General features: G+C 37.8%; 1 protein-coding gene across 2 annotated transcripts; it reads right to left on the bottom strand.

The window, feature by feature from the left end:
* Positions 1-1,726: 1,726 nt before the first annotated feature.
* On the bottom strand, positions 1,727-26,451 carry TOLLIP (toll interacting protein). Of its 2 annotated transcripts, XM_079310068.1 has the most exons (7): positions 26,275-26,451; positions 19,494-19,643; positions 17,557-17,739; positions 16,351-16,503; positions 14,379-14,469; positions 10,643-10,663; positions 1,727-5,204 (listed from the first exon to the last, which is right to left on the bottom strand). In XM_079310068.1, exons 1-7 carry the CDS (start codon positions 26,305-26,307, stop codon positions 4,990-4,992), a joined length of 846 nt encoding a protein of 281 aa, XP_079166194.1. In that variant the 5' UTR covers positions 26,308-26,451; the 3' UTR covers positions 1,727-4,989. The 2 variants fall into 2 exon arrangements, with proteins under 2 accessions (XP_079166194.1, XP_079166195.1); XM_079310069.1 differs by lacking the exon at positions 10,643-10,663.
* Positions 26,452-26,549: the final 98 nt, after the last annotated feature.

Here is a 26,549-nt window from a genome sequence, read left to right on the forward strand (position 1 = left end):
GATTAGTACAGAAGTAACAAATTTAAAGCAGAAAACCCTTGTCCTGTGAGTGTTAAATTCCTGATAATCCATAAAGAAACACGGACAGCAGAGACATGGAAATCGTGCTTTTTCATTCCCTGGGGTTATTTTACAACTGGAGATAATTTTAAAATAAATTCAATCATCCTTCATTCTTTCAATTGCAAATACATTAAACTTATAAAAGTTATCCATTTTTCATACACTGAAATGTTTTTAAAACATGCTTTAAGTGAACTCTGAATACTTAGTACTTTCTAGCTCTCCCATCCGTGGAAACACAGATATAGCTAAGATAATTTTCAATCTACTTGCTTTCCATGAATCCACTTTTCCTGTCTATATGCAAATTTTCCTTCAAAAATTATGGTATAACCCAGTATAGTCTATACATTCTTACAAAATTAATTAAGCTTTCTGGCAATAGTAAGGAAAATCCTTCTAAAATATACTACTTCATAAAAATAGATTAACTTGGGTTTCTGACTATGCTTCCTGAGGATCTAGAAGAGAAAGCTCAACTCTTCAGTAGGCTACAACTCAAAACTGCAGAGAAGATTGCTAATATGGGTTTTCATTTTCCCTTCTCATTCTAAGAAAACACATATTTGCATTTCTCCTGGAGGTCTTGTTCACACTGATGTTCTGAAACATTTTAATTATTCAAAACACACGCATTTCTCTCTATACTCCACACATCATCCCTGATTGACACTGATATGAAAAAGCTAATAAAAATACAAAATGCTAAAGAGATGCTTCAGCAGCCACAAGAACACCAACACTTGTTTAAAGTAAATTAATTTTTGCTCTTCCTATCTCTCACAGAAAAATGGAGAAACGTGAAAACAAACTGTAACCTTTGAAGATAAATTGGGATATAAACTGGTACCTGAGGGCTAGAAAAAAGAACAACAGTTTTATTTCATAGTAGGTGCTCAATACATTAAGGAAATAAATCTAAGAAAAATCAGATGTGAAAGATTCATCTCAACTATCATTTGTTAAAAAACCAAACCTCTTGATTAGAAAAAAAAGCACTATGAATGGCCAGTAAATCCCAAAACGTGAGCTTGATAACACTGTGATACTTCAGACTAGCAGTTGGTTAATAATTAAAACTCACTGAGCATGGTGATGCTGTTAATTGAGAAAGAGGGCCCCAGGTACCTTTGCCATCACAATACTAGAAAGAGATGCTATGCAAACCGTATTTTTCAAATTCATTTATCATATATTAGCAGATAAAGCCAGCTCTTTTTGTAGCTGGAATAACACACATGGTCCATTCCATAACTTCACTAGGACACCACTCTCATTTAGAGACCTCCATCCTTCACACTGGAGCACTCCCTCCATACCCACACAATGTTATTTCCTCCTCCCTTACCCTCCAATGCTGTCCTTCAAACAATGAAGCCTCACTACTGTTTTCTTCTGTCCTCCAGACCTGCAACACCAGAACATTTCCTTGAGAAAGCAGCCTCTAGAAGAGTCAGAAAGAGGCACCTACCTGTAGAGGAATTCTCCAAGTACTTTTGAGTATGTACTTTTGAGCATCTGTTCCCACCAGACAGTCACACTAAGAACCAGTGTAATTTGCCAACCAATGTTCAACACTGAATAAGAGACAGTAACCAATTCTTGAATTTTAGATCCGTGGTCTGATCACATTGTGGTGCTCTCCAACAGAGACATAATACACTTTCATTCAGATGATACATTTATTAAATTAGAATGAAAAAGTTAATGTACTTTAGAGTGCAAGAAACACATTTGGACACTGGACCTCAATACAGAGAAACAATGTCTTCAGAATAATTACAGCAAAAAACATCCTCTGTACGGTATTACATATCAACCAAACAGGCAACAACGTTGATAAGAGGGGAAAAAACCCGTTCAGTACCATCAGCAGATGCAAAGAGCATTAGAGAAGTTGCAAGGATCTAGCTAGACAAAAAATGTTCCTACCTTTTGCAAGTTGAGGCTCTTGGCAGGACTCAAACTATATTAAGAGCACTAACTTTTAGCAGATGCCTGTCTTATACAGCTGGCTTTGGCTCCAAGCTGCTGGATGCTGTTGAGCAGAGGAGCAGCATCAAATACAGTATAACCCCATTAGCATTTTCTCAAAAGCTACAATCATGACTGACAATTTGTTTGTTTTAAATTAAAAAAACCCCAGACTTTCAGTTCCAATACCTTAATTTCACAGACTCTAAAATAAGTAGACACTCCTTGCCTTTTTTCATCTCTCTCCAATTCCAACCTAACAACAAACAGCTTAACTGGAAGGATATGTATGCTGAAAAGCTGAGTGATGATTTTGTTCCTCTTAACAAGAGAAAGTAGCACATATTGATGTAAGAGTTTTATCTCTAATGCTTAATTAAATAAAGACAAAAAAATCCACAGAACAATATTTAAGTATTGTGTAAGATAATGAAATCTATCTACTGGCCAAACTGCTCCTACATATCCTATTTTCAACTAATATTTGTACCCTGTTTTGAATAACATTTGCCTAGGAAAAAAAAATGAGTACTAAAAATATATTTAAGAACAGGAGTCTCCCTCAGAGGGCCAGAGACCAGTTTATGAATAAACCAGGCTAGCTTAACTTCTGCACTTACCCCTTCTGACAGCTAGGACTGAAAGGTGGTTTTGTTCTGTACTTGAAATGGAGCTGTAATAGGATGCAGTACAATTTACCAGCCATTACATTGAACCATGACCACTTGCTTTTATGAAAAGCTGCATTATGAATCCCACCATTTTAATATAAAAATTTAAATATGTACATTTTCCCTGAATTGTTCCATCCCTAGCAATTCATGCTATCTGTGTAAAAGTTAGAGCACAGGACTCTTCCTGGAGGTATCTAAGCATTAAATCCTTATCAACATTCATCCTTTTGGGTCATGATGTCACAAAACACTGTGCTATAAAGAACAAATGTCTCTACACCTACTCAATCACTAAATTTACCATGATTGTAGGAAAGGGGCAAGTTGCTTGAAGAATACCCATTTAACTTTAGAAGACAGAAGTGTGGCAATTCTACAGCCTTTTCTAAAACTACAAACTACAGAACTATAGCCTTGAATTTTATTATTCGAAATCTAATTAGAGGATGTTTAAAGACAGTTATGCTTTCAATGGGAAATTTAAGATGTTAAGGGATTCATAACAAAACTTAAAAATGTACATTATGAAAAGACAGATTTAAAAGGTCAAAAACTGGGATGATTTTTGGTGTTCTATTTAAAAAGTTTCAGTATTACTTTTAATGATTAAAAAAATAAATATTCATGCTCTACTGCCAGTGCTACCTAAAGGCTACTTGAATGTAACGCAGGGGGGGGGATAAAATCAGCTTTCCATCAGATAATAAAGAAAATATTTTAAGTATAGGACATGAAATAAAGTATGGGGGAGAAGAGAATATGGGTCATCATTCCCTATTCCAAACCTGGCTTTAATGTTCTCATGAATCACTCAAGAGCCTAGATTTCAAGTGTACATTCATTTCAACTCTTGAAAATATAAAGGTCTATGGCTATTGTAGAAAGTATTTGAAATCAAACATTAAAGAGACAAAACAGCAACATTGCACATCACTGGAAAAATAAATTGGTGCATACTATTTAAAGTGCATTACTTTACAAAAACACCGCAGAAATTCATTCAACAGGTGTAACTGGTGCATAACTGTACGATTCTGCAGCTCCAAAATCAACTCTTACTTGAAAGAATTACACTAACAATAAATACAAACTCTTTCTCTGAGGATCAGACTGTAACTCAGATATGTTCAATTGTCTCTCACAAAGAATTTTATTTCCATCTGAATCAAATAATAATAAATTGACTACAGCAGCTGTAGTCTAACAAGTCACTGAGCAATTCATAATGCCATCCTAAGACCCTGAAGCTACTTTTCATGCTTATTTCTTATTACAGGAAAAATACCATCGTTTTTCCACTAATGTAAAGCAGTAACTTTGCTGAAACATAAGTATAAAGAAAGAAGCTTTATAATCAGATGATAGGTATCTGCTTTTTTAATGTAAGACAACATCTTAAGGAATTCTTTACGGCTTCAATCATTTTCCAGGTATAAGTATCTTTCCTTCTGCACATGTCCTTTGAAATAGCCATGGGAATGCAGAAGTAGTAGTTAGAGTGCAATAAACTGTGGGAGTACATTAGGGCTTAGTCCTGTTCTCTGCTACAGCAATACATACTGTAGAGTTAAAGTTACTTCCTAAGATTTTATCAATTCTTAACAATAGTATGTGAGAGAACAAAGCCCCAAATGCACACCAGAAAATATATTGCTTTGGTGCCCAATGACTAGATTGAATAGAAGATGTCCATTACATATATCAACAGCAAAACCTAAGAAATTTAGCTTATTAAATTAAAAATCTTCCATCTAAAAGGTGTGAATATATCACAGTAATAACTAAACACCACAGGATAAGAAAGGGTCTCTCCTTTAATTTCTGGCAAAAATAAGCTGCTTGCTGAAACCTAAATACTTTTAACAAAGTTGTGTTTAAACAGCAAACCTTCCATGGAAAGATCCTTTTTTTCCCGATCTAACAAACACTAGTAAATCCTGTACTGCATAGAGTTACTTTGTAAGAGCAAGTTTACGAAAAGGGGGAGAGAAAGAAACAAAGCAGCATTATTCCCCATCCTGTCAGAATACAGCCACACAGGGCACAGCTGATAGTAAAGACGCTTTACTGCTCTATTGCAGGACATAAGCTAAACTGAGTATGTACAGACTGAGAAAGAAAGAGAAGATCCAACTGTCCAAGGAGAAAAGGGATATAATCTGTCACACATGATGCACAAACAGAAAGCTGTTGGGAAATTCTTCCTCTAGCTAAATCCCTGGCTTGGCAAGTAAAAATAAGTGGCATCGAGGACGGGGACTATGCAGGAGGTGGGCATCTATGACTCTTCAGCCATCTGAAGTAAGGAGTTGATAGCTGCATCCTTGTTCCCCCTCTGAGCTTCTAGAACTGAGCGGATTACTTCCCTGTCCATGTTGGGAAACATGTCCTGGATAGATTTCAGGTCCTCTTCATTACACAGGTGCTGAGGGTTGACTGCAGGAGGTGGTATTGCCACTGGTACCATGCCTGGATTACAGACTGCAGGCATCCCTACAGGTTAAAAACAGAAGAAAAAAAGCCACAAACATACATGAGTAGAGGGGAGAATAAAAAGAAACAAACAAACCCACAACAAAACATCCCAGTGATTTTGAAGACGAAAGCAGCTCATGAGTTGTCCCAACCCACCAACTTCAGCATTTATTTATTTAAACATGCACTCCAGACGAGGAAGAAGATAGCATAGATTATACCTACACTGTCACAACTGGAAAATATTTTTCTGGAACAGGTTCTCTCCCCAAGGTTATATTCCAGAAGTTATAAACCACAGTGTGGCAACAGGTACTGTTCCAAATTAGGTACAACCTGCATTAAACAGGTTCACACATAATTCACTAACCAAACACTAAACTCATCAGAGAAAACTGGTTGGTTTTCCCCACCTTATATTTCAGTTCCCAATGTATTTATGTTGTGATGAAAAAAATGGTTTTACATTAGCAATATACACAGGTGGTATTTAGAAAGACAATGAATGCAATCTCCAGCATATTCAAAGGAAAGCACAGTACTTTAGTCCACTAAGACCACATAAATAAACAATTTTTAGCAGCTGTTTTTCCTGGCTAAAGTTCCATCCAGCCTGCAATGTCACTACGTGGCAAGAGCAACACCTCTAGGGGCACACACTGCTTTGCTCATCTCTCTTCCAGAAAGGACAAAATTCATCTGACCTGTCATTTTTCATTAACTTCTTGTCTGGCAGTATACAGAGTTTTAGAAAATGAGTTTTTCTATTCCTGTTAAAATAAATTACAAGACAAAATCCCTTTTTCATCACATAGAATTTTTATCATTAAGCACAGAACCAGTGCTGAAAACACTACCTTTTGTCAAATACAAAACTGAAAACAGATACTAGTACCTACTACAGTCTTTTGTTATCACTTCTGAAAATTGTGTATTGCACTCCCCTATGTAGTTTCACATATCTTAGTGCCACTCCTTTATGTGCTAGCTTCTGTAGTTCTCCTGCAGAACTTCTAAGGCAGGGCAAGAACTACCTGCAGCTAGACAGAAACAAATTCTAGTATTGGTTCTGTATTTGCTTCAAAACCTTAATGCACTGTTCCAAAGACTATTCACCTGATATTTTTATAGAGTAGTCTACAATAATTTAAAGATCTTCATGTACAGTAATGACCAAATTCAGAAATTGTCATCAAATATTATTTAAGATTATTCTTTACACATACTTTAGCACCAGACATAACATATGATTTTGTTTCCCTTTTATCACAATGAGATCCTTCTGCAACCTGTGGCAGTCAGAGAGGCTTAGAAAACTGCTAAGAGTTTTTGTTTGACAAACTTAGTCCCCTCACTTTTTTAAGAAACCTGATGCACCTCACCAAAGGACATTCAATTCCTTTCATTAGATGAATAATCACCTATTTTTATTTGTTCATCAGCTTTTTAATATAGATATTAAACCACAAGATTACCTTTATTGTATCATATGACAGAAAGAATGCTTAGAAGTAGCATATTCCAAATGCAGCTGAGAAGGTGATATACACAGACCACATCATTCTTTCCTATGTATTCAAATATCTCTGAATTTCAACAAGCAGGCTTTTCCTCCACAACCATGTCACTTCCTCCTAAAGTTTACCTAGTTACATGTTTTGTTTAAAACAGTTCATTTTAGTCTTCCTGAGTTTTAATCATTCTACACAATAGAGAAAATGGCTACTTCAAAAATGTTTTTAATAGAAGCTTCACTTTGCTATCCTCCAGTCCTCTGAAAGCAAGATTTCCTTCACCTCTTATGGTCTCACATGCCAAGTAGATTTTCCTGAACTAACTTATATACTTACATCTTTATTTTTATTTAATTACACAATTCCAGCTTCTTTAAAATAATTTCTGCTTCTTTTACACATTTGATCTTCAAAAGCCTTGTTACTCAACCTCTTAACCAGTTTAGATTTAACATATAATTTAATACTTTCACATTCCCATATATGGGATACCTACCAATTTTTGTCAGAAACATATTTCACTGCTCTACTTCATACTTCTTAGGATTCTCTGAGTGTTGGTTTGGGGTTTTTTAAATTTGGCACACATTTTCTTTAAACATCAAACTTCTTTTACACAGTTTTTAGTTTGCCTGCTTGCTTTCTATGACCTTAATTACTTCTCTGTAAATTAAACAAAGGATGAACTATTTGCATAATCACCATTATGTATCTTCAAATAAGATCTCTTTTTGAGAACCAGCTTTCATATATTACTCAGGAGTAGATCAGAAGCTGCTTCTCTTCTACTGAATTCTAACTGCTCGAAAATCATAACAATAAAGCATATATATAACCAATATAATTTTCAAGAGTGCTTCTTTGAAAACTCATCTCTCTTAACAGAATGACTGATGTACTTATGGGATTGAAAATATTGCAATTATATCATACTACTTCTACACAGACCTAACATCTAAAAAAAGAGCAAAGAGCAGTTTCAATACTTTTCTTGTCTCTTCAAGATTTTCTTCACTCTATTTAGTCAGAAACATCTATACTCACTTTAATGTGTACAAATGTTTTAGCATTCCAGTGTCTTGTTTTTTCTCTCAGCATAAAAATACTACATTATAACTCATATTCAAGGCTGGATGAGTTAAACATCAACTCTGGCTGACCAGGTACTCTAAGTGAATATAGTTTGACTGTGAGCACTGCACCCAGGATTTAAACTGATACACTCTTTTCTATTTCTTTCCTCATTTTGGACTCCTGTCCTATCTGAAGGGATTCATTACTGATTTGTAAACACCTCTCTATTGAGCTATGTTCTCCAATTTTGATTTTAAAATTTCCTTTATAGCAGAAAAAAACCAAAAACCTAGAAGCTTTAAGTCTAACACACAGGCTGCATCTACTCAAAAAGGTTCATACTGAGTCATAACCTCATAAATTTGTTATTTGCACACTGGAACCATGTTTCTGCCCAGCCATCTGCATCACACATCTACCACAGGTATCTGTCACTTTTTCTGCACCACCCTTAATCTTGGCTCCACAGCTTTTTTTGGAACCACAGTCCCTGAATTCTGTCTGGTGCTATGTGTTTGAACACATGGCCCATCAGACACCCTTGGAGGCAAACAACTGTGCAGTTCCCACCAATGCTGCAATACCAAAGCTTCACCCAATTACTCAGCAGCACTTTGCACTGCCTCTTCTAGAGCTTCAACAAACCTCAACTCATTCCTCACACTGTCTGCAAACAAGGGAGGCATTTAAAAGGGGCAGGAGAATACGTGCAGCCTCAACAAATAAAGTTGCAAAGTACCTGATAGAAATTGTGTTTTACTTCTAACATAAACTTTCCAATATTTTTTACAAGTCACCAACACCCTAAGATTGCCCAATAATCAGCCTAAACAGTGTATTAACTGCCCATACAGGAGGTGAGTTTAAAGTACTAATCCCAATTAAACATGAGGCTTTTTACTCAAGTACCACAGTATCCTACATCTTACCAATACTGTTTCAGTGTCTTATCAATGCCAAAATATAATCAAGACTAGAACAGTTTTCCTTCTTGCTTTCATCAAAAATAGGCAATTATGAAGCCAGACATCTGGACAGGCAGCACTCAAAAAGCATTGCCAATATAAATAATTAATTTAAGACACAAGAAATTTCTCTACTGTACTGTTTCTCACCAAGGATTTTCAAAACCCATTTTCTCAGCTCTTACAGTTTTAGCTTACGCTGTCTACAACTAGACTGCACACAAATGGGAGTTAGTATCACAGATTTTTAATAAATACCTCCATGACAAAAGCTTACTTTTCATGAAACTCAACATTCAAGCTATACTGATATCAATTTAAGAGTACTTTGGATTTTTTCGCATTCAGGCAGAAAGCATCCTTAATTTCTGATTTACAAAACAGTAAGTAAGACATAAGCATAAACCTGAAGAACTATGCACAGAAATTTAGCAAATAGATACACATATGCAGTCATTAGAGAAAGTTATAATAAACTTCCAAATTATCAGTGTTTAGTAAAAAGCTGCTTAAAGTTAAAAAATACTCGCATCACTGACAGGTGAAAACTGGAACTAAACAATGTAAGAATCCACTGTCACTGGAATTGTGGACTCCTGTGTTACTGTCAGATACTAAGCACATGTTATAAATCAGAAGAATGAAGCACTGTTTTCCAATTCAGTGAAACGGCAATGGCAAACATGCTGGCATAAGCAGTGACATTCCGATACATGAAACAATAGCATGTCAATTGCTACAAGCAGCAAAGAAAGCATCAAAGCAGAATTAACAGGGTAAACTTTTTCCAACTGCATACAAGGCATTACACACTTGTAATGTGATTTTTGTTTTCAGTCAAGTGCCCTATGTTTAATTTCTTAACTCTTTATCATTCTGTCCCATGATTCTAAGAGTAAACTCAGGAACCTTATCAGCATGAATTCTCTTAATGATGCTCGCTCTAGGAAAAAACTCACTACTAAAATATACATGTCATCTCATTTTTTAAATGTTGCTTCTCTGTAAACTACTAGAAAAATTAAGCATATGAAACAATAGAAAAATGCTAAAATTCCAGGGCTCCAAATTAACCAAATATGTTGTACCAATCACAACAGTTTTATCTACAGCATCTTTCTGAAATTCAGGGCATCAAGGAATGACATCATATCTTACAAGAAGTCATTCTAAAATTTTCTGAATGTATTTGATTGAAGACTAATGCTTTTATCAAAGGTAGGGGTGTCACAGCATCTTTGCACAACTCAAAATCAAAAGTGTCACAGTAAAGGAAGTCTAAAATGAAGGAAAATTGATTTCCTGTAACATGCTTTGCCTTTAAAGTTCTAGTCAGGTACTTGACACGGATCTAAAACAGAAGTGCATGGGAAATATGCACTGATAAAAAAAAGTGTCATTTTTTAAAAAGAAAGCTTATTTGAAAATGAAATTAAGACTAAGGCAATTAGCAGGTTGTCTTCTCAGCGTCATTGCAGAACTCAATTTTTTGCTTTCCCATCTACCGAAAGTCATGACATTACCTGCTTCTCCACTTATCTTGCAGTAGCCAAACTGCAAAAATTGTTTCTCCTCTAGAAAACCAATACTATCACCTATTATAGCTCACTGATTTACAACAGCTTCAGAAGAATATCATAACATCACATTATATTCATCAACACTGCTATCAGCAGTTTAACCATTACAGCTCAAAGCTGAGCAGATGCCTTTAAAGATTTTCCAACAAGTTAGAGAGGCTTTAATAATTTGCAGAAGATGCATTAAATTGTTCTACTGTGACAAGCAAGTGGCAATACCTTGTGACACAGTCTGCTGTAACAAATAAAGCTGTTTAGGTGAATTCATGCAAAGACTCTTGAGTCAATGAGGATGGGAGTGCGAAAAGAGCTTGGAAACTTACCCAGAGCAAAGTACTCAAGCCCTAAAGACAGGTGAAAATGAAGGGACAAGGGGAAAGGAATAAGACATGGGAAAGAAATATTAATCTATTTTTAAAAGGATATTAATTATTTACCTTCCACAGGTGAAAGTAGGATAAAATGAGCCAGTTGGGCAAAACCTAAACTACCTAATACTAAAAAACTAAATGCTGCTAGGATCCAGTCTCTCAACTAATTTGCTTCAGCACCCTGAACAAGCTTCCTAAATGTTGTTTATGCAGAAATAACAATCAGGGGAAATGTTGCCAAAATAAGTAAGCCACCGGGTGTTTGCAGTAAGGATTTTATTTTACAGACCAAAATGGACAACATACATCCAAGGTTTTCTGAACAAATACCAGTAACTTCACAAGCTAACCCACATTTCTCAATGAGGACACCTAAAGGAACAACGTACATACACACACAACCTTGCCTCAATGAAAAGTGATATTCTTGACTCTGACAGAACCCAGAAACACACAGGTTTTTAACATAGTTTTAACATGAGAATTTATAAAATAAGTTAAGTTTCCTATTTAACCCATGCATATGTAGCTTGTAAGACAGCTAAATTGAACTTAAACCTATTGAACTAACATTTTTTAGCTCACTGTTCTCTGGTACTGTGCACTACAAGAAGATACTGCAAGCACCAGTATATCAAAATATTCTACAGTTTAAATTAAGTAATCTTAAGAAAAGGAAACAGGAAGAGGTGGTAGATAAACTCAACTTCTATAACAACAACAGGGTTGACAAGTTCTAATTTTTGCATACCCCATCCATAGATACATCAACTATGGCAGCTATAGCTTGTAAGCAACAGCTAGTGCTGTTGTCAGAAGTTTTCAATTTTAAAAAAATTGCAATTAATTACCACGGTGCAAGAATATACTATGACTATTTCATAACACAGTTTCATCTACCACTAAATGTGAGGAATGAGCACTACCTGTGTTCACCTGCCTACCACAGTGGCTACCTGCTTGTTTCTACTGTTTACTTCAGCTTCTATGACAGGGCATGAGAGTAATCACCTGCTTCACCATTAATTAGAAGGCTAGTTAATTAGAAAGTTTTGAACAGAGGTTTTCTGCTACAGAAAAACAGCTTGGTCTTTGAGACACACCTAAATCTCACTTAAGCATCTCTCTTTCAAGCACAATTATTTTGGACAGTTAACAAGTAACTGTTAAAACTGTCTGGATAAGCATTTTAGTCCACCCACTCTACTTCCATCCTAGATTGATTCTGATAGCCTTCTACAGCAGAATCCCATTCATTTCAAATACAATAAACTATTCAATTATACTCTTTCACTCTTCAGAAGGAAAAGCAGAACTTGTTTACTGACTACACTAAATTAGCTGCACAGGTAAAAAACCTGAACTAAGAATATTCAAAGCAGGAGCATAATGATGTCCATTACCCTTCCTGAAGCAGTCTCAAAAGGAAGATAGCAAACACTGAACAGTGTTGCAAAGGAAATGTGCAGAGTGGGCCTGCAGAGTTCAGTTGTGCAAGGAAGGTCAGCATTTTGCATGCACCTGAGTTTACAGAATTCAGGAGCATCTAGTTCAGTATACAGAAAGTACTTCAGAAAGCTCAAAGATGTCTTCTAAGATGCACTGTTGTTTCCTTTTACAATTTGAAATTAGTCTTATTAAGCCATTAAATGTATGAAACAGCAGAAGCATTCTGCAGCCAAGTCACTTTCCAACTCCAAACCTAAACATCCAGCTAGTTATTATGAGTGGGTCACTGATTAGTGAGTAAGTAAAAGCTTTAGAACTCACAGTGCTTTGGGAAATTTTGATGATGTCCACATAAATTCTAGAACAGCAAACACAAAGCACAGCAATATTTAAAAAGAGTAAAAAATACCAAATGTAGGTGAAAGGTGGCTAGTAAAAAGTTTGGCATTTATGAAGTCCAGGAAGTACACTCAAGCTTTCCCAGAACAAAAGAGTTCAAATCCAGGGGTAGAACTTTGCAATGTTTTAAAACAGATTCTTCCAGATGCTGGAAGAATTTTGAATACAGGATAGTATTATAGCAGCAATTAAACTTGCTGGATCTTGGTAGAAGGGCAATGCTCTACCATACAGATCCCAAATTCTTAGCTGCTAAAATGTCAGACATTACTATTACTTGCAAATTATTAGTTATTTCTTCACTTGTCCAAATAAAAAATATTCTCAAGATAAATAATTTACAGAAAATCATGATTTGAAGATCCAATACTTGCATAGCAAGTTTGAAGGTCTTCCACAAGTTTTATCTGTTCAGTTCTATGTCTAGTTTCAATTATACATGAAACTAGGCTCTGCTTCATTTCTCCTGTTTATACTCTGGCACAGAAATTTTGTAATATGAATATTCTTATTTTGATCTAGTCAAGAAATTTGCTAGCACTTTCTATCAGATCTTTTAGCTATAAACAAGATGACTGTGTTTGAAGCTCACTACAGAAGGTCTGCTTTACCACAACAGCATCACCCTTTGGAATGTACACTCCAGTCCAAAGCACTTCACTGGCAAGACTTAAAATATGATAATTAAGCTACAGCGATTAAAAGAACACTTAGTGTGACACAAACTGCATGTTTTCATGAGGGAATAAAGCATGCAGCCCAACTTTTCCATATTCTGCTCTAACTTTTCTCTGTAGAAAGGAAACAGGAAGTATGATTCCTAACTTACATATCCAGTCTTCTGTTGATGAGATTTGTTTTTACAGTTAATGGAATTTTAAATTCAATCATCTCCTAGTCATTTTACATTCAATCATCTCCTAGTCTTACAAAAGAAAAATATGCATCTGTTGTGTCACCCCTTAGCACTACAATGATGTCCTGCACACATTATCATTCTTTCACAATCTTCCACAAAAAGAAGTTAAAAACATGTGCATTTATCTCTTACTTTCCCTGAAAAGTACACATATTACTGAATAGATAACCACAGAATAAACTGGGGGTTTTAAGAGCTATAAGTGAAACATACTCAACTGAACTTACCAGTTCCCTAAAAAGGACAAATTCGGACTTATTTACATACTTTAAACTTTTCATCTTACAAAACATAACACATCTTTCTCAAAAATCCAAAACTCTCTTTGAACCAACCAAAAGCACTGACAATAACTGCTGTAGTTTATGTAAATACATCAAAAAGAGCTATCTCAGAACTCCCTAACATTTTTCATTCACTGAGTATTTCACATGCTGTGCACCAAGCTTCTTTATAACAAAGCATCTTCAAAGACCACAGAAAATTTAATCCTGTTGTGGGCTACAGAAGCTGCAGTTCCAACAGCACAATTCATTTGGGGCACTTTCTCAAGTGCAAAGAGCTTCAGACATGGCTTGCCACCATTTAAATAAGCACAACTTAGAGTACAGCCAGCTAGATAGCCAGTTACCTGATCAAAGTATAAAATAAATACTCAAAAAGAGAAGCCTCCATAACTTGATAGACATTTAAATCTATTTAATCAAGCTCGTGCAGCTCTATTAAACAGGGCACAAGACTGAAGGCAGACCTATACTTAATTTGCTTCCTCTTCTCATAAAAATATATAATGGGAAAAGTGGTTAAGGAAAATTTGTTTATAATTTCTTTTACATTCTGAAAAAAAGGAGCAATTCGGTATTTATTTCTGCAACATCCTGCATCTGGAAGTTTCACAGTCTTCAAGCAGAGGAAACATACCTGCTATAGGCACATATCCAACTCCTTGCTGATACACAGTGGGCATCAGGACCACTGGCTGGGGCTGCATCATCATGGCAGCTGGCAAAGACTTGACAGAAAAAGCACAGATTAGAACAACTCAGGAAATAGCCAAAAAATGTCAGCAATTAAAAGTGTTTGCAAACAAGTCATCACATTGCAAATCCATTTTCAATAGTACAATATGACTATGCTGAGTGCTAATATATATTAAGCAAAATCTCTGGCAAACTAACTGAACCATCATCTTTCAAATAGCAATTAATTTGTCTGTGAATCAATAAAAATACATCATGTCAAACTTGCCTTTCACAAGAGTGATAAAATATTGTCATCAAAATGCATTATTTTAAAATACAGGTTTAATCAGCTTTCATGCCTTAGTCCTGTGAAATGAATATACAACATACTCATCACAAATTAAATACTAGACAAAATCTGATTTTTATTCTTAGTTTTTATTTTTAAAAGCAGTACACTGCTCCTTGAGCAAATTTTAGCTTAAACCAATTATTTTTGAGGTAAAATAGTGTTTTAAATAAAATATCAAATTAACTCCATACCCTTTTACTACCACAATTACTTCAGTTATATTTCAGTTCAATTTGATCCTTGAAAATATTAAATATTATGAACAGGGAGACAGTTTTCAAGGTTAATTATAAACTCTTTTCTTCACAGGGTAATGAAACAACTGTTCAGATCAGGGACAGAATGTGAATTTCAAACAGCAGGGAATATCTGTTGCCAGCTGTGCACTTAACAGCAGCTTGGAACTTTTGATGATATAAAAGTAGGAAGCATTCAGGGCTGCACGTGCTACATGTTATCCAACAGCTACTTGAAACAAAGCTGACAGGTGAGAACACTCTAGGAGCTGCTAAACAAACCAGGGTAAGTCTGCAGTTCATGACCAGTAGCATCAAATGAACAAAAAAGGAAGTGAAAAACAGTGTCATCTGAAAGAGCATTCAAACTACCTAAGAAACACCTAAGACAGAGAAGAGTTTCCACTATTCTGCTTTTAAACTGACATGAATTTTTAAAGATTTAGGAGGGAAAAATTATGTTAGATTCCCTAAAACCTTTTAAAAATTATTATTATTAAACCAGAAATGACAATGGACCATTTAGCTGAGGATTTATTTTTCACATGTATTATATGTGGTAAGGAAACTTTCCTGTCTGGCCATCAGGAGTCACTCTGGCAGTCACACTCCCACTCCAGTCTGTAACTGCTGAGACCAAGGCCCCTTTGCAGAGGGTGGCTCCAGTGACCCCTGGGTGCCCCTCTTGGCTCCCTGCACACCCCACACTCACAGTCACACAGGGTTTCCTTACCAGCTCAGCCCTGGGTCTCAGACATCTGGATCCTGATAATACTTTAATCATGGTGCAGTAACATACAAACAGCTCCAGCTGGTGCTTCCAGGGAGAGCCCCTGGAGAAAGGAATCCCTGGGCTTTTCCATCCTCACAGTCTGTGCACCCAGACAGTCTGGGGTCTTCCTCAGACTCATCAGCTCTTGATGCCCAGGGTCCAGTCCCCTGGCCAGTGCCACAGGTCCCTGTGCTCTCTGCTGTGCAAAGGGCCAGCACCAGGTCCTGGTCCCTTTCCTGGGGCTCCCACCATGTCCCCCAGACAGGGCACAGCCTGCAGCTCTCACTGCAGCTGCACACCCAGTACCTGCTCTCAGTGTAATCCTCAACAACATGAACAAGCTGAATTTCAGTAATTGCAAAACAAGATAAATTCCCATCTAGCACTTCACCACAAAGTATTGATTGTCTTTACAAATATTTTTTACTGCTATTCCCAGAATTTGGTATAATTATTTTCAATGCCAACACACACAAACACTCAGTATGGTACAGGAAATCTACTTCAGTCTAAAATATCTCCCTCCCACTACTTAAGAAGCTTCTCCCTTCCCACCCCAAACTCAGCTTACCGTGTATGACATAACCAGATTAATCATTCCTTCCTTGTCATCACCTTGCCTTCCACTCAAGCTATACCATTCATCTTCCACATTTCCTTGTTTCAGAGACTCAGGAATTGTAATGTGTGTCCAAGCAATGCGGTCATCCATTGAAAAGGCTCTCTGAAATATAATTAGAAAAATATTACCAAATTAATTGTCCTGAAATTAACTCCAAACTTAAAATTATCCTTGACTAGCACTTCAGTTTTATGCTATTAACTTGGTTAATGTTATTCCCTTTGAAACTACTGAAGTGTCAATAAATATTTTGGCCATCTCCTTTCCAACAAGGATGAAGGACACTTTTAAGTGGGATTTACAGATTGCTTGCAGACAGTTAACAGCAAGAAATTGAAAACCTGAAGCAGAACACTCTAGAAATACAGGATTCTATCATCATCATAGGCTGTGTGAATCTCATGACATCACATCAGAGGCCACTACCTGAACATAAACAGCTTCTGTTTACTATGAAAGGTATACAGCAGACAGAAGTTCTGATCTACCTCTCTGTTGCAGAAATGAAACAGACACTTAAACCAATCAGATAAGCTCTTAAAGCAGCATCCAAAACCCCTGCTTGTGTAATGACCACACAGCTGCTGCACTGTCATGCTTTATTACACACAGTGAGAGAGGCAGGAAAAAAAAAAAAAAAAAAAAAAGGCAAACCATGACTTTAGCCTTAGCTGCAGTCTCTTAGTTTCTCCTAATAAATCCTAGTGACTACACGCAGTCTGCCTTTGACAGTTTTATTCTCAAGAATTCCAAACTTGGGAAGGCTTCCAAGGTTAGAATAGCACAGAAGAATTTTCAAGTAAAACAGCATCATATAACAGACTATTTTTAATAGGGACAGTGAAGGACATAAAGCTGCAGGACATTTTGATAAGCAAGAGGAGATTAAATTGCACTCGGAGATCTTTTGCTTGTCTTCCTTTGCTAATGCCTCTTTATCAGCTGCCAAAGAAAAGTAACAGTTCTGACATTCTTGGGGAAGAGCAAAGCCTTGTGAATTTCTGCTTTTGGAATTCTGAAAAATGTTTGTCATCTCCCAGAGAACATGGCTAAGGAACTGTCTGTGCTAACTCATTCTCTTTTCCAAGGTTTCACCCAAACCTCAATCCAAATTATAGATGGGGAGGGGTAGAAAAAATATCTAGCAGTTCTGACCTCATCAAATATCTCTAGATAAAAGGAGTCCACACCCGGGGGAACAGTGCACTGAATCACTTTGTTCCAGCGGGGGTTCTTGGCTCCATTATGTGCTGTTGGAGTTTCATACACAGCGTATCCCAGCCGTATTCGACAATACGGATCCATGCGCGTCATCCCGTAATTCTTTGCCAGTTTGGCCTGAAAAGAAAAGAATCCAAGAAAGTGTATGATACTGACATTAACTTGAGAAGTTAATTACTATTAGTTCACAGTGAAAAACAAATATTGAACAAAGAACTATACTAAATTCTGTGAGAGAGGACAGCTAAAAAAATAAAGAGAAACAGTGTTAAAACATAAACCATTAAGTGTCTGGGAGACCCTGAAAAGGTCTAATAAATCCTATTTGTTATAGAAAATAAACATCTTCAGTGTAGCTAAAATAAATTACTTCATACCATAGCACAAAATATATGATTACAAGGACATTATAACAAGTCCAATTTTTCCCTGGGTGTCTGATCTCCAACACACAATCACAAGCATAAGGTCACGGGTAGCCTGTCCTCCCTCAAGTAAGTTCTTTTAAAGGATGAAATACAGAAATCCAGTACCTCCAAGAATATCACACAATCCAAAATCACAACCTGCAAAAGCAGTCCAGTTGAGGTAAACTAGTGATAGCAGATCATACGTGTCAAAGTGATTAAACACTTATTTCAGCATGTGCATTTAATAGCAGTTAATTCAGTGGACAACTTAAGGCCACAAATTACTTGACAAACTTTTAACATAAGAAGACTAGAACCAAACTAGGTGATGACAGCTCAGAACACAACACTGAGTACTGCTGCACAGTTGTGTTCAAACACAGGTTGGGCTTTTTTGGATGTGCTGTTTCTTTAACCTGTACTAAGCTGCCCATTGTTCTTTCTATAATAAGACAAGTGACAAACCATGGTGGCCCAGGGCATTTCCCACCTACAGGATGTTTACAGAACTCACAACAGTTGTGCACTGTGTAACATTTATCACAAAGGCTGCCCCTCAGGCTTGAAAAACCCTTTTCTCCTTCAGAGAAACACGATGGTTCCTCAATTCATACATTAGAGGTGGTTGAGAAAGGTCTCAAACTGTTTTGTGTAAATGTGGACTTTAAAATAGAAGTAAGAAAGTTGGCATCCAAACTAAGCACTATCTACACCATCAATTTGTGGGATTAGACAGTTTATCAAACCTTCATCAAAAAAACGCAATAATCAGCTGTGTATTTACTATATTTGAATACAGTACACTTCAACCAGGATTTCATCTTGGCAGTCTCCTATCCAGGATGCCACATGTCTCAAAATGCAGCCAAGATTCCATAGCTTCCTGCATAAATTCCTAGACAGATAGAGAAGTGCATCTCTTGTCTGTTGTACTGCCATTCAGAAGGACGCTGACAGGCTAAAAAACGTGTACAGACAGGAATCTCCAAGTTCAACAAAGGAAAAACAATATATAGAACAATAAGACTTTGGGCCAACTGACGGGTGAAGAGCTTTGAGGAGAAGGACGTGCAACAGTAATAAGGGAACTTCAATTCCCTATAATATTCCCAAAATTACTAATGTCTCCCAATATTAAGTACAGGAACTACAAGAAGCCTCTGAACAGAAGTTTTCAGAGAAACCTGTTCATTGCAAAAAAACCCTATAAATTTGATTATGTACTATAATAGCAAGGTTTACAGGAAATCACTGCACCAGACAGCGATGAAACTGAAACTGGACAAAATGCTAATGTACAGAAAAATGAAGTACAAAACCTTTAAGAATTACTACCTATTTTTTTCAAGTAATTCAGTAATTCAAATTCCAATACAAAATCTTTTTTTGTACACCAATTTTAAAAAAAATGTCTTAATTGTTTAAAATTACTTAGTTGTACAAAGATGGCATAATTTATACCTGTACTACAGTAATACTGAGTCTTCCTACTGTGCCCATTGCTCCTCCATACTGTAGCTGCTGAGCTGCCTGGGCATCCAGCTGGATTTGCTGTTGCTGCTGGGTTGGGGTAATGCGAAGAAAATCTTGAGGAAGTTCACCAACAAATACCTTAAAAAAGAAAGAGAAGAGCAAAAAGAAGACTTTAAACATTTATAATGGGAAAGTGATGAATATAAATCAAAGTGTAATAAACTAAGGAGAATTTAGTCTTGTTTTGACAGCATGAACAAAGAACTAATTAAATGACAAAACTGCCAACTCATGTAGCACGTTTTTTCAGAAACAATTTTCAACATAAGGCTTTGCAAAAAAGTAGGACAGACAGTCAAAGCTGCTCTGCAACTAACACTTAAGTAGTCTATACAAAAGTCAAACCATTGAGTTTTACAGCACATTCATATACGATATATGATGGCATCCAGTTCTTTCACCCACGTTGTGTCCAGTTGTTCCTGTGCCAAGACACAGCACAGTGCTTTCATCTTTCATGTGGTCACTTCCACAGACACCATCAACACAGACTGTAAAACAGGATTCCTGTAGACCAAATCCTGCAACACGATAAAGGTGTCCTAATGCTTTCCCAGTGTTAAACACAGCCAGCCTGCAACGAACCTTGATGACAAAATTCCACTACATTCCAAACAACAATGTGGGAATTAAAAATCTGGCCTATCATGAGAATGAGCTAGGACAAAAAGTAGTAGTAGGGAACTTCTGTCACATGGACTAAAATGCACCAGCACACTCCATGGATTTTTTGCTAGCTTTACAATATAAAGGGAAAGTTTCTACCCATTATTTGTCAATTCAACAACTTGGGTTGTTTCTCGGTTTTAAACACTCAGTGAACATTATCAATTCAAACACATTCAGAGAGACTGTCATTTTAAAATAACAAAGATCTACAATAAAATTTAAAAGGCAAAAAAAGTATCATAGAAAACTAATTATGCTGTATTCATTTTTGCTGTCTAGAGAGTGGATTACATATTTAATACAGAACTGTCTACCTTATCAAGACAAATGACAAGGCAATTTCTCATGTTGCAATCCCAAGCAAGATTACTCAATCGTGTATCTTGCAGATGCATGCCTACAGAACATAATTTAAGAAGCAAACAGGCCTTGAGGACACAGCTTTCAAGATTACACAGCATTTGCATGTCAACATTGCATCTCGGAGACAGAAACTGCAGCTCTTGCCAAATCACATGTATGAATATTTTGTATGATTATCTGAGAGCCTCAGGATCCTGGCAACAGTAGGTGCCACATGCTAAAAAGGAAGTTCTGAAAAGTTCAGGAGGAAGCACTGAATGCCTGCTGTTGGGGTATTGGGAAGCAGAGTAAAAAGGGAACTGGTTTTGCTTACAAGCCCTTAAAATTTTACAATTAAAAATCTAAGCAGCTGAAGTTTTAAGAAGTGGAAAGAAAAAAAAAACGGGCAGAGAGGGGGAAAAAAAACTAAGCTAGAAGTTAATAATAAAAGAAAGTTTATTTAAGTTTGGCTGGCAATTAGACATGGTGTTGTAACAGCCTTCTCACTGGAATACATAGAATTTTAAAATAAAACATAATCCATTTAGGCAAGATTTGAAATGGCCCCAGAATTAGCAAGAAAATAGCACTTACAACACAGCAAGTCCCACTCCAACCCTGGTCCTCCAGGAAGTTTGAAATCTGGTACTATTATACTCTAGGAATAGACATTATAAACATTTCCCACAGTCAGAAGTGATGGCTGCACCCCTGAAATTCCATCTCCATATTATGCAAGCTCCCTCTGTTAAACTTCAGAACACAGGATAGCCTCTTTTGTCACTGTCTTCACATGGATACTGGAATGCTTATGTCATTCACAACAGAAGTCTAATAATAGTTTTTGCTTTTGAAATTTTATTTCATAAAAGTTAGCCAATACCTGCTCCAAAATAAAATATGCAAACCAGTCTCTGTACTGCAGTCCAAAGGGGGAAAAATCCATAAAGGAGAATGAAGTTTTCTTACAGCTGCTAAGCTCATTCCAGTTTACTCAGTTAGCTCACACAAAACCACACCCTTATCCTAGAACTGCAGAGATGACACACATAGAAACTAAAACCATCTAGTGTTAACTAAGTTGTCTAAAGATCTAAGTGGTAAACCCTTCCAAAATGGAAAGGGGAACAGGAGATGACTAAGATTTGGTTCACAAGTACTGGTGACATAGCCTGTAAAATATCTAGGAGATGTGCTTATTGAAGGAAATACACTAGTCAGTATGTTCTTATGCTAACTGTCACCTGATTCCATATTGATGGAGACAAATCAGTATCATGCAGTCTTTCTATCTGCAAAGAAAACAGGTCAATTTATATCTTCCTCAAAGGATTTAAAAGCAGGCACATAATTGCCACCTCCCTACCTGAATTAAAAATACCAAGTTATGTAACCAGAATTCAGCCACAGTTTTTATTTTAAAAGTAAGGAAAACATACATGACAAGGCTGTGTCACTGATCTTGCTACACAATTGCTTTGAAACAGATGCACTTTCCTCTACTATAATGGCACTTCAGAAAGAATGTGAAATTCAAGCATGTTCTGGCACTAGCTACAGAACAAAAAATTAATTCAATTTAGCAACAGGACAGGGATGGAACTACAATTCAGAAGACAAATTAAAAATAAGCTTGCCTTATAACCCCTTTCTAATAAACTTTACTGGCAGCATTGCATCTCAAAAATATGGATTATCTAGAAATGGAATAATATTGCCCCTCCCATGTGCTACAACCACGTAAGAGGCAGTTTTGTGAATCTTCAGGGTAGAATGCAGCAGGTATAAAAACTGCACCTCAACTTCTTCAAACTGAACATGCTGTGATATTCTACAGCTATTTGATGTAACTGAGGATGGGGCAGTCTCAGTCTCACCTGCCTGTTTCTTATGCAACATGAAATACTGCCAGAGAGTTGTAAAGTGGGTCAGTGTAAAAGACTGATCAGAAGAAACAAGGGTTGGAGGTAAAGAGAATGGGAGATAAGTTGTCAGAACCCTCAAGTCACTGATTCTGCAAGTGCTGGTACTTGTGTAAGATAGGGAAAGCGACACAGAGCCAAACACAGCCACAAATGCCCTGACTTACAAAAATATTTGCCCAGATACAATACATTAGGAGAATCACAATTAAGGTTTCCACATCAGCAATTACCAAGAAAGTCTAACATGAAACTTTTCCATAATATCCAACTACTCAAAAATTTCTGACCATTCTCCTTTATTTGATTTGGCTGTTTTTAAGAAAGAAAAAGTGAATGACAGAATTTTGAACTATTATTCTACGCTTTACATGCTGAAGAAAAAAATGGTACCAGATAGGAAGACTTCAAAGGTCCTCAAAGAGCTGGTATTTGTTCAAGGCTGCTCTTTAACATCTTTGAAAGGTCATAGAGATTAGAGGAACTCCCTTATAACTGGAGAAAGACAAATCTCATACCCAGCATTCCAAAGGGCAAGAAGGATGATCTGACTAACCACAGGCAGGTCAGCTTCACCTCCGTTACTAAGAAATTCACAGAGCAAGCCCTTCTGAAAGACATTCCTTGACACACAAAGAAAAAAAAAAGCCAAAGCAGCATCAGGAATAGCCAGCCTTAACCAAGGCTTTAAAAGAATAAAAAGCTGATGAGCCATCTGCCTTCTCCAAAACAAGAATACATGACTAAGGAAAGTGCAGAAGGTATCAAAGCTGGATCATTACCATCTGAATGGGAAGAGTACTGGATGGATGAAAAACTGGCTGAGGCATTGAGTGCAGAAGCTGAAGTTCAGTGGTTAATGACACTGGAGGATGGTTAAAAGTGAAGCTGTTCAGAGGTCTGTACAGAAACTAACTTATATGCCTGATATTCTTCCTCAGTAACAAAAGGAAAAGACAAAAGTCATCCTTATCAGTTTTGAAGATGACATTAAATTTTGCGAGAAAAGACTGCTATACTTGAGGACAGGACCAACTAGAGAGATTGAAGAATTCACTGGCAGGAATCTCATGAAATTAAACGAGGGCAAAGACCTGTACTTTGGCCAGAAAAATGCCTGGCACCAGTACAGACTGGAGAACAACTGGCAGGACTTCTTGTACCTCTACAGAGGTAGAGAACAAGCAAAACATGGATGAGCAGAGGACTCTTGCAGCAATGAATCCTAACAGAAAATGCACAGGATCAGTAAGAATCCAGGCAGTGGGCTGAGGAAAGGAAACAACTGCTGGACCACATCTGGAACACTGCAATGGTGGGGCCCAACAGTACATGAAAAATTATGAACTACAGGGAGCCCTGCAAAGATCCACCAAGAAGGCCCATGAAAAGGGTGAAAGCACTTGTGAGGCCTGACTGAGGATTTGTTTAGAATAGAAGGAAGTCAGAATGCACTTTGTAGTAGCTTTCTATCTGCAAGGAAGTCATTGAGAAAACAGATCCAGGTTCTCCTCTGAGATGAAGAACAAAGAGAAAGGAGATCTCAATTGTTAACCTGAAATAGAGCAGATTTCACATGAAAAAAGGAGGGGGTAAAAATACCTGCAAAGTATGGCAGGAACTATGGTACATAAACATGAGTTAAAAGTTAAAGCCAGAATGAGTCTCCATATGACATCTGTGATTATGCCTGGAGAAGTGAAGGCTCTGGGGAGACCACAGAACACCTTGCAGTCCCTGAAGGAGCCTTCAAGAAAGCTGGAAAGGGACTTTTGACAAGAGCCTCTAAGAAGTTTTGAAGCGTCTCAAGAAAAAACTCATCAGTGTAGTGATTATTAGGGAAATTAGGAACAGAAGTCTATGCAGTCCTAGTTTGGTACTTAATCTAATTTTGAAGGTCCTGATGCATTTGCCAGCATGGTGGATAATCATGAAGAATAACCATGCAGAGTTATTTTGGGTATGATTGGCCAGATAAGGAATCACAAATACAATGTTTTGGTGTCTCAGTCTTAATTTAAAGCCTGGTCAAACTGTTCATTAATACTCTCAGTTGTAAAACATATAACTTAGCAGGCCTTACATGTTCAGCTATAGCTTAGATTTTAAAAGCTGCTTTGTTCAAGAAAGATTCCAAATGTGAAAATATTCTAATTCCAGAACATCCAGAAAAGGGTCAGTGATATCTATATTCTAGCAGAGTATTTACAGTAATAGACAGGATGAATTCTCTTTCATCTGAAAAACTAAACAGTAATAAGAAATTTTAATTATGCACCAAGTAAACAGCATCACAAATTAGAAAGTGCAGGTGTAAGACTGGCAACAGCCCACTTTAGTTCCTTAACCACATGTAACAACCTTGAATATTTTCTTGCTTGTTCAAACAGAAAGACTGAACTGTTCTCTACAGGAGTACAGAAAAAAGTGGTTCCCAATCCTTTAGCACCATTTAGTGGCTATTCATTTGTAATGCAGTTGTGTATATAGAAACTAGTAGAATTTTATCTTCCTCTCTGAAGAGAATTAAGGAAGGCTGGAATGTACCATATCAACACCCTCAGCTGTGAATGCCTGCTTAATATTGCATAATTTATTCATTCATTTGAAAACATTCAAATCTCTAAAGTGGGTAAAGAAGAAAAGCATGTACAACTACATAAGCAACACTATTGCTAAAAAAAAAAATAATAAACCCAAAATCTGAAGCCCAGAAAGCCAAAGTTGAATGAGATAAATCATCATATGCCTTTTGTCAGGCTTCAATCAAGTTCAGGAAACAAAAGATTGCCAACAGATTATACAGGAGTACCTGGGAAATTCTAGAACAAGACATCTAGAAGAGTAACATTCAAGAAGGACCAGCAGTTATGATAAATAAAACATAAACGGCACCTCAAGGAATAAAACTGACGGCCATATCATATTACTGTCATAAGAGAAGGGACAGCAGTGCCGTTTTTCAAGATTAGCAGTAATTCACCTTATTGCTCCTTCTACAAGGCCGCATAAATTTAAAAAAAATTAGCTGTTTCTATATAATAAAATTCAGCAGTGCAAATTCATTGTTTTTTCAGAGCCCTCATTTCACCATAAGCAATATCATATTGTCAACGACTACCAGATCCTTTCAGACAGGAGGAACAGACCAGAACAGCACATCTGTAGAAAGGTGATGTTGTAACACCTCACACGTAGAACAACCCGAGGTGAGGTATGATTATCCCGGGGCAAAACCAGACAGTAACACACTCCCAACAAGCTGTCAGCACCACAACTCCCAGAAGGCTGGTAAATTGGTTTTAGCACGGCTCAGCTCCCGTCCAAGGCGCACCGGCCTGACCGTGCCCCGAGCACAGCGAGCTGAGCTCTGCTTGCAAGCAAAGCGGGTTAGCTCCGGGTCAGTGTCAGCATTTCCACCCTTGGAAAGGCCTCTGGACAAAGCACGGGCAGAACAGGCGCCTCAAGGACTCCGCGCAGTTTGGAGAGACTTTCCCCGCCCCTTTCCCAAAGCCTCTTTGCAGGCAGGGAACCGGGAGACAAGGCACACTGCCCTCCCCCGCATCCCAGCAGGCTGGAGAAGATGCGAGGGCTTTTCCTGTCCCCCCTCCGGCGCGGAGCTGGGGCAGGGTGGGAGGCACGGAGCCTCTCGCACAGCGGCGCAGGCAGGGGCCGGGCGGGCCCGCCGGGGTCTCCAAGCTCCGGGCCGCGCCCGCCCCGCGCGGCGAGCGGTAACAGGAGATACCGTGAGCAGGCCCCGCGCCCGCAGCACTCACCGGGCCCCGCTGGGTGGTGACGGTGGTCGCCATGGCGCCTCGCCGGGGCCGCGGCCGAGACCCTTCCTCCTCCTCCTCCTCCTCCCGCCCCGCCAGGCCGCCGATGCCGCTCCCGGCCGCGATCCCGGTCCCGCCGCCCGTCACTCAGCGACAGCCCCACGTCACCTGACCCGCCCGGGCCCGCCCCCGGGGCAGCGCAGCGGCGCCCTCTTGCGCATGCGCCTGCGCACGCACCGGGCGGGGCGGGGAGCCGTCCTGCGCGTGCGCTGTCCCGC

The sequence above is a fragment of the Erithacus rubecula genome, assembly GCF_903797595.1.
Source record: "Erithacus rubecula genome assembly, chromosome: 6".
Lineage (NCBI taxonomy): Eukaryota > Metazoa > Chordata > Aves > Passeriformes > Muscicapidae > Erithacus > Erithacus rubecula.